The sequence below is a fragment of the Micrasema longulum genome, unplaced genomic scaffold (genome assembly GCF_059751315.1).
Source record: "Micrasema longulum isolate JH-2025_06_02 unplaced genomic scaffold, ASM5975131v1 h1tg000163l, whole genome shotgun sequence".
NCBI classification, from domain to species: domain Eukaryota; kingdom Metazoa; phylum Arthropoda; class Insecta; order Trichoptera; family Brachycentridae; genus Micrasema; species Micrasema longulum.
The window spans coordinates 1,654,874-1,671,993 of NW_028277368.1; the positions used below are offsets into that span (position 1 = coordinate 1,654,874).

Consider the following 17,120-nt stretch of genomic DNA (forward strand, 5'->3'; position numbering starts at 1 on the left):
TAGGCAACGCCTGAAAAATACCTTGTCTGAAAAAATTTGGATAAACTTAAAAAAATGTTGGTAAATCCACCTGGTCGTAGGTAAGTAAAATATATATATGAGATGAATCTTACCCGCATAAATAAAGGTTTCAGCACTAAAGTGCTGAATTTTTGTAAAGTTAAAACTTCACAAAAATTAACAGATAACAGAATTAAAGGAATATAGAAGTTCAAGTATGGGCAAAATGGTGAATGTTACACAGTGTGTAAAGTGGCCACTTAAACCAGCTAATGACAGGTCATAAGCCCCGTAGATGCCTAGACTTCTATATTACCATTTCTAAAATGTTATTCGTCTCTTATATAATGTATTAATATTAACAGCTCCCCAGGGAGTCAAATCCAGTCCCTGTCTACAAAAATTTGGACAAACTCAAAATATTGTTAAAATATTGACGCTTTAAATTCTCACCGTTACCTATCTTGGAAATCAACCCAGGTCTATACTGCCCTCATCATCGAGTTCGCAATTTTTTGACTAAAATCACAAAATAAACTAAATATGAGGTAAAAGATTTCGAAAAAAATATTTGAGTACGAAAAACGATTTAATATTTCAGTTTTAAAAGCTTCACAAAGTATCTAGAAATTCATAAATAAAAATTCAATGTAGATACAGGATTTATTTTTGGAAAAAATTTACATTTCATTTAATTTTATTGAAATCAGCGGCACTAAGTGCCTTTCACATATAAGTTGCATATAATAAAATACATACATGTAAGTGAAATAAGTAAAATATAGTATTTAAAGCAAATTATTACTAAACAGTTATTTACAAATTAAGGAGTCAAAAAAAAGATACACGGTTTAAAAATAATATCACTAGCTATAAAAATACTTGAAAAATTAAATATTTGGTGATAGAAATATTTTGAACCTGTAAAAAAAGGAGAAAAAAAAGTAAGAAAGCAACACATATTAATAAAAAAAAAATTAACAAACAATGTTTAATAACACTAAACGAAGAATTTTCTTTTTTAAATTAAAGGTATTATCACTTAGGTAACTAATATAAATATACATATTAATACATATGTTATGATTATTTGAAGTTTTTTTTAATACGTGTATATAAAGTTGATAAAAACTAGAAAATTACATACCCATCTCACCTGTTTTGAAAAAATATCTGAAGTTAAAAGTGAGTTTAAGATCTTGGAATAACATGTAGGACCTAAAAGTACACAATTACGTATTGTTTGCGTAATGATATTATGTGTATATTTTTAATCAATTCTTCTTATAAGTAAATATAATTTGCGTAATAATCTGGGTGGTTTTCTATCTCATTGCAAGAGTTTTATTTTTCTTTCTTTCACAAAAAGCAGTTTTATCTAAAAAAATATGTGCCAGGTGTTTAAATGGCTAACAAGTTTGCCTTACGCACAAAGTGTTCCATGATTGATTCCCGGCAAGACCACCAAAATTACATGTGATTTCTAAATGTCTGATTTTTTAAAGGTTTGTTGTGGTGAAATTTAAAAAAACGCACATGCATTTTAGTCAATTTATTTTTAGTTTGTATAATACGTAATCTTACTTTTGTCGGTATTTTGTCTTAAATACCACGACCGAATCTAACAAAATCTTGAAGTTGGACATGTCAAAAGTCAGAATAATTTTTGTGCGCCAGTGAAATGTATGAATGTAGACAAAGTGAGACTATCATCTCTGCTTACCCCTACGGGAAAACGGCGTGATGTTTTTTTGAACGTATTTTTAATCTGTTAACGTTATCTATTCCTGTACCATAATCACAAATAACTATCGACGTGCTAACAAGCGACGTGATAACAATTTCTCAACATGGCCGTTTATCGTATTCGCGATCACAATGGAACATCCGTGAACACCTAATATTAAACGTCAATATATTTACGTTTCACGACGTATAATCCTGCGCAATCACATATTTTAATTTTACTGTGGTAAATATGGAAAATATTCAAAAACTGCTATTTCCGTTTATGTATTTATTATTAATCATGCTATTTATTGCATTTAGCTGGTGGTTGCCAAGACAAATGTAAAGAAAAGTAGTCACCATAGTAATTGTTATTTAATTTTTTTTTAAATGTATTAGATACTCCTTACTATTTTAAAAATGCAATATATTGTATTATATGTGATAGTAAACGCCGATTTTTTGCCAGTGAACTGTATTTATTTACGAGAAAAACAAAAAACAAACCGACACAAGCTTTGACTTAGAGATTACACACCCGTTGACTTATGACTGCGATAATTTTAGCATGTTCATTATTGTTCATTGTGATCGATCAAATTCTTAGCATGTTTTTAAGCATGTCGATAGTTATTTGTGATTGATCTACTGGTAGTGTAAAGGAACACTACTTGCCCGCTTAATATTTTATTTGAAATATTTTCAAAATCGTGTTATTAACTTATTGTTTGTGAAATAAAATTATGCCTTTAAGTATTTATTCGTAACCAGTTGTTATTCTGTTGCTATCCTGTCGACTAGTAGGTGCGTCCAGATTTTTTTAATGTTGGGGTGAATTGTAAAATATGTATCTTTATGTTTTTCAGCATACAACATTGTACAGTAAATATTTTATTAAAAATAGTGAAATGCGTTTTATAATATAAATATATTATTTGTTAGTATTATATAATATCTGTAATTCTATGTGTTTATATGTACTAATTAAATAAATTTCAATATGGTAACTGTTAAGTTTTTCTTAAATAGTTCTTAATTTAAATTCTTATTGATTTTTGTGAGTGCCACACCAGAGTATTTTTACTCTGGTGGGTACTAATAGCATAGTATATAAAGATAGCACAAGATCTATAATCTCTCTCTATTTTGTTTCTTCTCGAAGTCTTCGGTCGTTACGAAACGCACTGTGCTTTAAAATAAATATTGTATACAGTCCACTTTTATAAAGATCTTTTATTTAGTAGAGATCGACCGCCATATTTATTGAATTGGCTACAACACCAGCACACATATTTGCAGTAACTATTTTCTACATATTATTATTGGACCTGGTGAAAATCTTTACCTATTCAGACTTTTTAAACCTGAAATACGTTACCTGTATTTCCTTGACGAATTATTAATCTCTTCTCTTCATAATCGATACGACCTCCCTCTTCCTCTTTATCCATCTAGACTGACGACCATGACAAGCTTCTCCAGACATCCTTCCTCTTGCAAGGTGAACAAAATATCAGAGAACTCCCCTTAGGCATATGGTCGAGAGTCTGTCTATCAGCATAAGTTCCTGAAGAATGGAGGCGTTGCGTTGGTGCGTCTGGCTGTCCAGTATATTCTTTGTATAGTCCTCTAGCACCACGTCTCAAAAGCACGTAATATAATGTTGCACTTATTGGCCCTTTCTGTCTATGCTTCCATCCTAAATATAAAAAATTGAAAACACTTAAACAATAACCAGTCTCACATTTATTAATAAATATTCAAAAAAATATGAATTTTCCCTTTTTAAATCTTAAAACAAAGCATATAAAATAATTTTACACAACTTAAAATGAAACATACCGATCATTAAAACCATTTTTTTTTTTAAACTTTTATCTACAATTAAAATATCGTTAAATTAAAATGGTTATTATTTATGGTTTTAATTTAATATAATATCTTTAGATTATTTAAAAATATTTCTTGTGCTTTTTTTTATTTTTATGAAGTGAATTTGAAACTTGATTTTTACATTTGAAAAACTGTCGACTCAACGTAATAAGTTTTCTCTATAAAGCATAAATAAAGCTTACACGTATAACAGATAGATGGCAGTCACAGTGTTATATTTATATTAATGTTTTTATTTTACACAATGGGGAAATATCACCTTTTTTTTACATTTTAAAAATAATAAAGGTCTATAAAATACTGTCCATTAAAAAAATTTTTTTTCCTATATTTTTGCTTATTAGTAGCATAAAAAAACTATTTTAATTTTCCGCAAAAACGGTCATTGCATTGGCCACGCCCCTAATACGTCACGATTCATGTTCATTTTCAGTTTTGTTCCTAACCATTCAAGTTGTATAGAACACCGTCACGAATCTTGACGTCACGACTATCTATCGACACATGTCGCGTTTTCCTAGTGACATATTTTATTTTATTTTCTTTTTTAAAGTTATATTATGAAAACATTTATACGATAAGAGGAAACGCGTTGGCTGAGAATTTTGATGAGGTATTTTTTATTTATTTTTTTATCATTATCAATAAAATATAAAACACATGAGCAAGATATTATACTCCCTGGAATTATGAAAAAAAACTAATTCGAGGTAGTACATAAAAAGAAAACGTTTTTGTGACAAACTGAACCGATTTAGTTGTTTTTTTCTAGAAAGAGTATCAGAACATAATTGTCTGTGTCGTTACCTATTACGTTTTTCAAAATGTTATCGGATGGTAATAGTTCTCTTAATAAAGAATTTATCAAAAAACCAAACAATACAGATACGCCAATAGTAAATATCCATAATGTGTAAAAATAATCACTGCTCTTGTACCATTATCTAGAAAGAAAATACGGGAATAGGAAGAAAAGTCAGACTCCGTTTCCTTTAATAATGAAATACGACTTTTTTACAATTTTAAATCAAGAAATATCTATGAAATAATGTTAAGTAATTTTTTTTTTCTGTACTAGTGGTACAAAAAATATTTTTTAATTTACAGTTTTGAATTCCCGCGAGAACGGTTCATTGCATTGGCCACGACCCTAATGCGTCACGATTCGGTTAAATTTTGAACCATGTTTTAGAACGCGTAAATTTAAATAGAACATCGTCAGGATTCTTGATGTCACAATTGTCAAGGTCAAACATGTCACATTTCTGTAAATATTTTTTTTAACAATTTAATTTTAAAATTGTATATCAAAACAGTTCTCTTAAAAATCCTTATTGATTTTTTAAATTCAATAATTATTTTTTCCAAATCTATTCCACATGTTTCTATCGATATTTGTACTTTGTGATATTTCTACATTATAACTATAAAAGAAGACAATATAAAATAAGCATTCAATTAATAAATATACCAAAACTACGTTACATTATTTGGTGCTTACTTTGCAAACCAGTTTTAAAGCTATCACCCCATAATGATTAAACAAACAATAAATGTTCTGACAAAATTATTCTAAAATTATATTCAGATTAAGAATCGCAATTACATCGACAAAAGTGTCCGTTACACGTCTGTTGTCAAATCAAAAACTTGTGACGCTTTTGTTTAATCCAACAACAGAGCGAAATGCTGTCTCTACAGCTGTGGCTTATTTTTACTTTGAGCAAATATGCATTTAAAAAGGGTCTATAAAATCTTACATCTGTGTGATTTAATTTATCTGTAATTGGCTGATTAAACTCAATTATGAATTAATCATTTTGCTAAGCAGTGAACTCAAAACATAAATATTAATAGTAAGTAAGCTAACGCTAGCGATATTGTGTCATGTTGGCCGCACGTGTGATCCGCAGTCCTTGCTAGCATGCTTGTTCACTTGAACACGAACATTATACTATATTCTTTGAAATGGAAATCAGTGTTATACAAGCTCCTGACGTCACAGCGACATGTAAAAACCTATTGTGACTTGGCGCCGTGGATCAGTCCTCTCCCTCAAAGCTCAGGTTCTTAAGAAGCCTGATTAGGGTGTGGAGGGCGAGAGTTCTCATTTTGCTAAATCTCCCATTTCAAGCCTAGATCCATAAACTATTAGGCTATTAGGTAGGGGGTAAGTTCTTTAACATCATCAGGTTTAACCAGTGGTCTCCGAGGATGAGATTTTTTTTCTGATATAAAGCATCACATTCACTCATAATGTGTGTATGAGGATGTTTCATCATCTGCACTGCAAAAACTACATCTTAAGGTTACCTTTACAATATACTACACGAACATGTAATTTTGATGCAAACAAATTCACAGATTTTATTAAAAAAATGTTTCGAGACTTGAAATTTATTTAACTGCTTTCCTCAGAGCTGCTTTTCTTTCCCCTCTTCAAAGGGTGTCTCCTCCTTCCGCTTCTTTTTCTTGCCGATTCTTTTGTGGGCACAGGAGTTTGCACTTCCATACTGTTACCGATTCCTGACTGCACGAAATCCAGTCCATTATTGTCACAACTAACTGAGTCCTGTAACATGTCGAACATGAATGACAGATCTATCCCATACCTAGGTAACTTGTCCCTTAGATACGAGATCACGTTAAAGGGAAGAGAGTTATTTCGTGACATTATGAAGGAAGAGAGGTATCGTGTGCTTTTTTCCTTCTCTGCGCAATGCATTAGAAGAGTCCAAGATGAATAATCAGTGTCTAATACGTATGTGTTGTATATTCCTTCATCTGTAATAAAAGAAACGCATTAAAAACAATCAGTTTATTAAAATTTGACTTTGGCATCCAGTTTTTAGGGTGATGACTAGAAATGATCATAATGCAGAAGTCCAAATGAGGACTCGGGAGATATCGTGACCGTAAAAAAGTCATGGGAACTTATCATGAGAGGTAACATCCTGCATTGTTAAAAAAAGTAAAGGCAATATGGATGCGATGCCGAAAAAATGCCAAACACTGTCGAAATGGAACGTAAAGCCTGTTGATGCTTGCCAATGGTGCAGCAAAAGCACTCTCTTCACATACCTGAAAACCATTTTAAAGACCTTGGGTCTTTCTATCAGTTTCGCTCATTCTAAAAAACAATGTTTTTTTTGTCAGTAAACAAGCCGTTTTTTTATGTTCAATTTCATATGCAGGGATTTTAATTCGATTTAACTCTTCTACTTCCATTTCGCACTTCACATTGGCAAATTAAATGAAAGGCTTATGTCAGTTGACATACTGAGGGTAGATCCTCAAGCCCACCATCCAGTCCTGGGGGACTCTCTGTCAGCTGCGCATAGAGGAAAGTTATTATAAATATTCCTAAGTAATACAAACTCTATGCAGATTCAAGAGGAGAGAGGAGGATGTATGGACAGAGGCTAACACGTCGTCCCCACCTCTCATTATCACCTCAATGCCTCTGTTTTTTTTTATTCTAAAAATATTTATTTGCACAAACAATTTACATAAATGAACGTATCCAAACATACAAAAATAATTTATTTAAACTGTAGTAACACAACAAACATAATTTACAAAACAAACATAAGTAAAAACACGGATATTTACAATGAGAGAACGGCTTTAAATAAAGAAGTACTCCTTGGGTGGTCAAAAGCAGAAGATCCGAATACCACCCCCGTGGGAGGAGAATGAAACAAAAGAACGTGTGCGTTCCGCTTGTATGTCAGTTGACAGTCTAACTTCTGATTGAGTTTTCTGTAGTTTCCTTTTCATAAAGAAAATGCGGAAAAGTTCTACAAGGCCATCGCCGACTATCACGCCAGATCCTCACACAATAGTTTGTGCAGTCAGAAGGAACATAACTTTTGCATTAAATATTATTAGCCTCGTGCATAATAAGCAATGCACAAGATAAGCACCTCCAATCTAAGAATAAAATGAGACTAGAAATAATAAATTCTTATTACTTTATACTTACAAGTGTCTTCAGCATGAACCCAGTGTGCAGGTGTGACACTATCGGGCATCTGCCAGGTTATGTTACCTAGGAGAAGTTCACTGAGAGGATCATTGATAAACGCGTAAGTGAAGTTCATGGTTACCTCGATTTGATGCTGATCTGTAAAGAACATAACTTTGTATAATATTTATTTGTAAATTCATAAAAACACTTAATACTTAGCATATATCTATTCATATTTTTAACTCAACTATAATTTATTTTTTTGGAAGATAAAAACTAAATACAAACACGAGGTTGGTAGACCAAATAAAGTCATTGATGGGGTTCTCATTATTGCTGCCCTCGATTAGACCTAGCACGATAGAGGCGTAACTAAAACATAATAACTGACTTTCCTGCAGACCCACAACGCTCAGCATGGAGAGAGGACGATGAAGAAGGTAGTCAAATATAACTGCTTTTTGGTCCCGTGACAATGTGATAAACTCACGGATCAGAAATCTGAAGATCGATCCTTACTCTACAAGGGACATCGGTGAGGTTTTTGATAGGGAAGCAGTCAATTGTTACCTGAATTGCGTAGTAAGATCTTAATTTGCGCGTGCGCGGACTTGTGAATTCGATACTGGGAAACCGCCTTAAAGTAAGCAACGGACTTTTGCAGTTCCATATTTTAGACGAAGCGCGAGCGAAATGGATTTTACTTCAGTTTAGACGGAAGATTCTGTGTGAGTTTGTCGCAATTTCTTAGAAGTTATTAATGAATTAACATCAAACCCCCCTCAGATCGTTATGATCAAAAAATACTACTATTAATATTCAAAGCATTAACTTTGTGGTCAAACATTTTACCAAATATTATTAAATTTTTTTAAATAACATAAAAAAACAGTAAGTGGTTATATACAAATATTTGATAACATTTAGTTATTAATTACTAAATACTTAGAATAGAAGCCAATTATTTAGGGTAGCATTGGTTCCATCCAATTTAAGAACGGACCACGCATGTAATCTATCAAAACTTGGCTCCCATTTTCATGAAAACAGAGAGCTCCCTCCGGTGGCTTCTTTTGTTTGTCAATAAGCTACCTATGGTGGAAAAGCTGGGAGTAAGTCATGCCTACTTTCAGACATTTTTTGAATTCGACTTGTAGATGCTGTCGATTTCGTGTGGGTCCTGGTTCTCAGCTGATTCTAGCTAATTTTTGTTGATGGACGCCGAAATGCAATTAAAAGCATCACATCGCATCGTTTGTAAAGAGTGCAGCCGAAAAAAGGCATAATAACGCATAAAAACTTTATGGGCATCTAATCGGCCGTGATAACTCAACATTCAATATGGTTTTAATCCTACCTGTTGACAAAATTTTATCATCTTGAGTAAACTCTGCCCTCATACATTTGTAGGAGAGATCTTCTTCTGAACTCGCGTAGTATTGGATTACATACCATCTTCCTAGAAGCTGAAACAAAATTTAAATTTTACGTTAGTTAAATTCCCGACACAATTTACATGATTTTTTGTTTTTTTTACAAAGGTGTTTTCAAACTAGAATATTATTTAGTCTCTAGGCCCCCATTACAATAATTGGAAGCTTACAAGATTATCTTCAATTGTCAGTTATGTAAGTAAAATTTCTGTACCCAAATATTTTTTTTAAAAACAGATTCAACTTGACGGACAATATAAATTCAACGTTTTATACATATGTTCACACTATAGTTGTTCGTCAATGTAATACAAGCCCAGGACTGCCACTATTAGGATGGAAAGTTAACAGAATTATTTTCAATGGTCTTTAAAGTAAAATCGATGTTTTACTAAAATGTGAATTTTTGTGTAAGAATAAGAATACACCAATCAAGAAACTTTAAGTTTTTACACAAATATTCACATTTTTCATTTATTTATTTTACATAAACGGCATAAATTGCCTTTAACATATAATGCAGAGTCATCTGCAGGCGATTACTAGTAATTAATTTAACTCGGATAGAGTCTTAGCTACATAAATAAAGTAATTTGCTTTAATACTTAACCTCAATATCAAATACATAGATGGCGCTCCAAACGCGCTAGCGAAAGCTTTCCTTGTTTCATGACATATATACAAAAACCAAAAATGAAAAACCAAGAATGGGGAATGTTGTAGAATTCTACATAAAAGTGGCCACTTGAACCCAACCTATGACAGGTCATAAGCCCTGTAAACGCTCGAATATCCATAATCTTGAAACAAAAATTCTACCCATCTCTGTAGTGATATAAATAATAATATACCTACTCCCCCTTAGGATAAAACCCAGAATTGTGTGTGTATAAATATGTAAAATATATATACACATACCAAAAATAATAATATTGAAGCTCAGTTAATTTATTTTCTATTGTGTTATTTTAAGTTACTGCATCATCATAAACATTGGAGAAAAAGTCAGCGAACATATTAACTGTATCTTGCATATTACTAGACCTATTATTTCCATATTTCATAGATTTAGGAATACCAGTATCGCTATTGTCTAGGGTTTTAGCATATCTCTAGAAATACTTAGGATCAGTCAGAATATTATCTTCGATCTTTTTTATATATGCAATGTGACATATAAATGATGTTTTTTTACAATCTTTCCTAATTTAATTGAATTCAATATAATCAGTTATTGATCTGGTTTTTTTATATTGCCTATGTATAATTTTTTTGGAGATTATTAAATCAATCAAATCCTTAGAAAACCAACTTGGATATTTGTTTTCCCTTTGAACTGAAATTGGTACAAATTGCTCTATAGAAGAGTTTAAAATATTATAAAAAGCTAAAAGATTGTCATTTAGATTATAGTCTTGAAGAAAACTCCAATCAGCTAATTCCAAATAATTACAAAAAGTCGACTCTTGAAAAATTTATGTACGTAGTCACTCGTTTTAGTTTAGAAATCAATAAATTGGAAATCGTAATATCTAATGGTGGATGATGGGCATCAATAGATAAAAGAGCATCTACACTTTGGTCAACTATAATTGAGGGTATGTTAGAAAAAATCAAATCCAGAAAACGATTATTTGAGTTGGATACATAGTTACACTGTGATAGACCCAGGAAAACGGCCATGTCTCTAACTATACTCGAGTTCATAGTCAACACACCAGTAACATTTGTATCCACTAAGTTTAGCCAGTTAAAACTCGGAAGATTATAGTCACCCACTAATAACATTTGGTAATTAGGAAATCTTCTTTAAATCTTTGTTGAAAAGAAAAACTGTTTTACTTCATAGACGATTGAAGATAACTCTTTTAATTTCCCTTTATAATCGGGACCCAGAAGTGTAAGACATTATATCTTGATAGCTTACCTTCTTGTAACAAAAATGATCAAGATACGTTGCGGTTGCTCTACCGATGCAGTGTCTTTATCACCATTAGTTATGATGTTCCTTGGTCATTACATTACTAATTTTAGCACCCAATTGTCATTGTCCAGAACGATTAGAATGGTAAAAACATTTAAGATCTTGATTATTTGTAAAAAAAAAAATTATCTTCAAACTTAAATACATGCCCTGTTAATTTTATTGTCCATTATTCATCATCATCGTTCCCGTTTCTGCACTTGGTAGTACAAAGGGCACTTAATTTTTTTTTTAAATGCGGCTTGTTTTGATTATCTGTTATGTGAAGGTATGGTGATTAGTCTTAGGCTTCAGGTGCCAGTCCAAGAACAGTAAAAAATTGCAGTTTAAACAACCTTTAAATCAATCATTCACGTTCACTCTACCAGGGACTAAAACCAAGGACCTCAATAATGGTAGGCAAACGCGCTGACTAAACAACGAGGCGGACTTATCTCCACTCTTTTTTATTCAGATTTTTTTATCAGAAAGCACCCATCGAGTCGAAAACGAACTGAATTGTATTATACATCCACGTGGACAAAACCCGTTCGACGAAAATACATATAATGCAAAAACTGGAAGAATACTTACTTTCGGTATACAAAAAAGTTTGCATCTAATTGTTTTCCCAATCAGATCCTTTTTCTTATATTCCTTTAATTTATACTCATTTATTTCTTTTTACTGAACGTTGTGAAATGGTAATATAATATTAACTCACGTTTATTATTTTGAATCTTACAATTGTCTTGACCGTATTTTTACAAGTTTACCCATGTTAGAAAAAAAAGCCTCGTTTTTATATCCATAGGCGTAGTTTGACATTTAATACAAACAGTTCTTATAGATGAATATGAATTATTTCAAGCTTCGTCAATTACTTAAAAACAAATACTTCCCAATGGAAAGTTAAACCATTATTTTTAATTATTAATTTGAACAGTTTTTTGTCGTTTTTATGACAAAGGCAGGCATTTTGGTTTTGATTTGAAACTCCAAGCTCATGTCCACGAACAACCAAATACGCGATGGACATCAGCGAGTGTTTGGGCATCAGTTAAATTAAGCTCAAGGCGTGTCTATGTGTATTATTAGGTCGATGGCGGCCACTGTTTTTAATGTTGGATAAATCATTATATTTTATATGTCAAAATTGACACCAGTTTTTCGAACATAAATTCCACATTCGTAATTATTATTGTTACCTTTAAGGCACACAGGTACAATATTTTTAATATCAGTACCCGTTTCGTCGCTGATCGGTAAACAATAATAATTGTCGTTCGTGTGATTTATAATGATTATAATTTTGGTAAGTAGTAGAAAAACATTTCTTAAATTTGTTTCTTATTTGACGACAAAATAATTTATTGTATGACCACGAATCGAGTGATGTGAATGTGTGATAAGTGGTGATAATGTGTCTAGGATTTTGCATTAAACTGACTGCAGAAGATCTGGTAAGCTAAAACATTATTTTTATTTCTGATAATTTCATCAACTAATTTATTTTTCTGAAGGTTTTTTTTGATATTCGATATTGTGAGAAACTCTTAATCGAAAACATTTCATACCGTTTTAAATAAAGAAATTAATTTGTTTACTTGTCCTGCGCAACTAAATTAAGTATCGTTTTTTCACAACACGTTATTCGCCCCACATATTGATTTGAAATAAATTTAAAAAATAAACCAAAGTACGTATCAAGAAGCATTGATAACCTAAAAAAACTTCCCTAGAATTTGCTAAAAATTTGCTTAAAAAACATCAAAATCTTATCGTTATTTTTTTTTAAACACAATGTTTTTGATATTTTATCGTGTAGGTGTATCACTTATTTCAATAATTTATATTGAATGCTAATGAAATATAAAATAAAATTATTTTCTCTAAATAAATTTAAATGAGATAACCTTCAGGCTCTGTTGTAAGGTGTAATTTTTAAAACAAAGATTGTTCACGCAATTTGTCGCAAATCACAAAAAACCGTGTTCTGAAAAATTTCGTCGCAAGCAAATGTCGAGTTCTGAAAAAACGGTGCTAAGTTATATTTTCCACGTTTGTCACTTAATTCCATTTTATGATTATTATATTAAAACACTGACAACGATTTTCGTAATTTTTTTTGAACGGAATTCAAAGTCCGTAAACTCGTTAAATTGAATGATTATTGAAACGCACACACCCGGTTTTTCACACTGATACATTGCTCCGTCAGCGATTTGGACCAATCTCGATCTAGCGGAATTCTTCGAGTTCGAGATGACGGATCTCGGATGACGGAAGTCGTGTAGATCGAGGCCTATATTATACTTGCATGAGCCGCTATTCCGGACCTCTTCTCAAATACCATAGACAAACAAACCAACTTCAAGATTGCTGAACTAAAACTATTACATTTTTAGTGAAGTGTATGACGAAGTATCTGCTGATGAGTGATGATCTTATTTTTTTTTTTGTAAGAAAGTCTAGGTAAATCTCTATGCCTATTTCTTTAAATAATTGCGTAAATGAATTGGTTTTTCTATTAAAATGTGTGCTTAATTTGTCAATGTCTACAGACGTTATAGAGAATTTTTTTTTTTTTTCAAACATTTTTAAAAGTAATTTAGGTCTATGAAAATATGTCCCGTAAGAAAAAATATTATTTGCTAATTATTAGTACCATAAAAAATATTTTTAATTTTGTAATTCTGAAGTCATATCATTGGCCATTCATGTTGATTTGTTCCTGGCTTCAATGTTTTTTGTTGTAACCGACCGGCCCGCGCCCTAATTCCTCCCCGGACTTTAGTTTAAAGAATCATGAGGAGTATTGAATGAAAAACAACATATTTATAAAACTTTCCATAGGCAAAAACATTAAATAGCCTGCCATTAATTAAAATATTTAATATTTATGAAAATAAGAGATAAATTAAATGATATGATATTAATAACGAAATGAAAGTAAACAGTATGTGAAAAAAAGCAAAAGAAAATAATAAAATTAACGACAAAAAATATTATATAAAAGTTAAGTATGGTTGATTATGACAATAACACCTAATCTCGTGCAAAATTTTTCGTTGCGTCAGAGGTAGTTTGTTATAAAAATTGTGGAATTTATTCGGTATCCACTGCTTTAATACCAGCAAACCGTTGAATGTTGTTGAAAGCACGAGTATTATTACTGCATTACTGGTGTTTTATATCAAGCTATTTCAGTAGTGTTATACCGAAGGACTCCAATATTTTAAGCATTAATATAATCTGAATATAAAATTGCTATTAAGAAATGAATAGTGGAGGTGGATTGCACACGGGTCGATGAGTGGATCAAGCCAAATAGGTAAAATAAGTGTACTGTTTATGAAATTTGTTCTATTGGTCTTTATAAATTAGCTATGTTTATTATGATTATTTTAGTTTTTTATCGTTTATTATGCTAATGATAATTAGGTAAATTGGATTAACTTTATTGTTATTATTTTGTTAAATTTTTTAAATTTGTTAAATAGCTAATTTAAGGCATGTTTCATATTTTGTAAAATGTTTCCCTCGGCACGGGACACCCCAGTGAGGGATCATTATTATGTATAAAAAAAAGAATACAAACAATGTAAAAGTACAATTTTGCAAAAAATGTGACTTCCAGCCTTTCAGTTTTAAGGTTAAGATATATATTTTTTCATTTTTTCCGTACTTAGTCATTATTTTTCGACTAGATTTTATGAATATGCGAAACAATTTATTGAGTTTTAATTACTACTTACTTGGTTTAAATCAAAATTTCGCATAGCTTTCACAGTAGGGCATTTCGTTTTATCCACTTTATATCCAAACATATAACAATCATAACTGCTCAAAAATAACATTAACAAGAATGCACCAATTTTCGCCATGCTTTAACAACACCTTTATTTGTTAAATAAACACTTTGTTTTATTCAAATTACACTATTACTCCCCAAAAAATATGTTATAGCTAAAAAACACAAAAATATAACTGGTAAGAACTATTCTACTGTTCTCAAATACACGTCCAACGATAATTTACTACATGAATTGACCATGAAAATAAATATTTCGATTTGCAATTTAGAATTCTGCCCACAAAACAAATAAGTGACACACAACTGATTGTCCTCAGAAGCCGAGAAGAAATAATAATGTATATAATATTATCTTGAAATACAAACAGCAAAGTACCAGTTCACCAGGGGTATTCAACAAAAACAAATATTGCAAAAGAGATTTTAACTCTTAACAATTATGCGAAATGCAACATTATGTGAAAATGCGATGTGTTAGACGAATGTGTGGAAAATCAATATATGATAGGGTTACGAATGATGAAATCGGAAGAGTGCGAATTCGAGACATATATGATTGATAAAATTATGAAAGGTTCTCTGAGATGGTTTAGTCAAAACTGGTTAAACAGATATGACGAGAATGAACGGCAACGTAGGACGAGGTTGACGAAGGAAGACATGGCATGATCAGATAAACCAAAATCTAAAGTCTGGTCATGTCGAAAACAGACAAAACAGAAGGTTATGTATGATAAGATGCATGCATGTAGAAGAAGCTAAGAACGTATGCCAGGTTAGACATGTATGGCAGTTCATCCTCTCTCCATTTCTCCAATATGTAATGAATTAAATTAACAAATAAAATGTAATTATTTAGATATCGTTCTTCAGAAATATCTCCCTGTTTCTTTCCGTAAGTTGTTTTGTTAACACGAAATGACCTTATCCCCCTTAGTAGATTCACTACTTTTTTTTATTCTTAAAAGCGTTTCTTTGTATATATTTATCCTGTTTGTGTAAGAAAAGATTTTTGGCGTATATATTGTTGTGCTATATTTAGTTATAATGGTGCTAAACTTGCTTTGTTTCTTTGTTTTTCTCTAAATGTGTTTTTTTCTAAATGTTAATATTATTTATGTCCCGAATTGAGTTTTTAAGGAATGTAATTCAACGTATTATATTTGTTAAATACTTTGTATTATATGATTTATAAATAAATACAAATAAAATAATAGGCAAAAGCAAAATTTATATGGAGAACAATAGAATTATATAAATTATTTTGCCGAAATCCACATTTATAAATGTTCGATTTTTTTCAAAAGATATTAATAAAATTTTAAAAAAATATTTCTTAAATGTCTAGAATTGTAGAAGCAGACAAATTTTTGTGTAATTATTAAATAAATACTTGTTTGGGATGTTTAAATAAAAATATGTAGCATAGGGTTGTAAACCTCACAGGTTTGATAAGCCTAAAGTAAACATACAAATATCAGCAAACTATAGTTATACTATGATAAGGACAGTCCTACGTCCAGTTTAATTGTATGTTATCCTAGATAACAGTAGATATTGTAAAGTAGTCACAGGATGTCCGACATTTTGTTTTAAATGCGCATGTTGATACGACTTACCATTCGCTGAGAATTCTATTTATTTTTATTCTAGTTAAATAATATTCTAATATCGAGTCAACATTTGTAATATCACATGCGATTAAAAAAAGTTAAAATCAATCGTGACGGAAAAATCTACAATTTTTCTACGAGGATTTTGTCATACCTACAACCTTTTTGAATAAAAATCATTTTAGTTTCACAAAAGTTGAACAGATAGAAGGGTTGAGGAAATGTGGATGTTTAAACATAGGCAGGGTGGTGAATATCACTCAGTCTGTAAAGTGGCCACTTAAACCAGCCAATGACTAGTAATAAGCCCTGCTCGTAAATGCCTAGACTTCCATATTTCCTTCTCAAAAATATTTTCCTTTTCTGGTACAACAAATTTAGGTAAATATCATTTTGTTTAAAATAAAATAAAATTTTGAGCATTCCAAACTCTCGCCTTTGTCTAATCTGAAAATCAATCCAATATAAAGATTTACGGTCTAAAAAGCTTATCCCTTTCCGACAATAGATGTCGATAGTTATATCTCCCTACTTTCACCCTCTTTAGTGGGTCAATATGCATGCGAATATAATATTAAAATCAAGCACACTTAGAAAATTAAAAATTTACGTGGATATGGAATCCAATTACCTACAAGCAAAATGGTCAATGTTACAGTGAGAAAAGTGACCTCTTAAGCCATCCAATGACAGTTCATAAGCC

At 31.1% G+C, this 17,120-nt stretch overlaps 1 protein-coding gene across 1 annotated transcript; it reads right to left on the reverse strand.

Moving 5' to 3' along the window:
* Positions 1–3,743: 3,743 nt before the first annotated feature.
* Positions 3,744–15,135, reverse strand: Karl (lipocalin/cytosolic fatty acid-binding protein Karl). Its single transcript, XM_088242755.1, has 4 exons — positions 14,746–15,135; positions 8,949–9,057; positions 7,607–7,747; positions 3,744–6,405 (listed from the first exon to the last, which is right to left on the reverse strand). The coding sequence occupies exons 1-4, from the start codon at positions 14,872–14,874 to the stop codon at positions 6,023–6,025; spliced, it is 762 nt and encodes a 253-aa protein (XP_088098881.1). The 5' UTR covers positions 14,875–15,135; the 3' UTR covers positions 3,744–6,022.
* Positions 15,136–17,120: the final 1,985 nt, after the last annotated feature.

Excerpts from the sequence above, each read along its gene's own strand:
- Karl (XM_088242755.1), bottom strand. The coding sequence starts at position 14,874 with ATGGCGAAAATTGGTGCATTCTTGTTAATGTTATTTTTGAGCAGTTAT. Across the intron at positions 9,058-14,745 it reads GAAATTTTGATTTAAACCAA|CTTCTAGGAAGATGGTATGT; the intron begins GTAAGTAGTAAT and ends ATTTTGTTTCAG. Across the intron at positions 6,406-7,606 it reads GGTTCATGCTGAAGACACTT|ATGAAGGAATATACAACACA; the intron begins GTAAGTATAAAG and ends CTTTTATTACAG.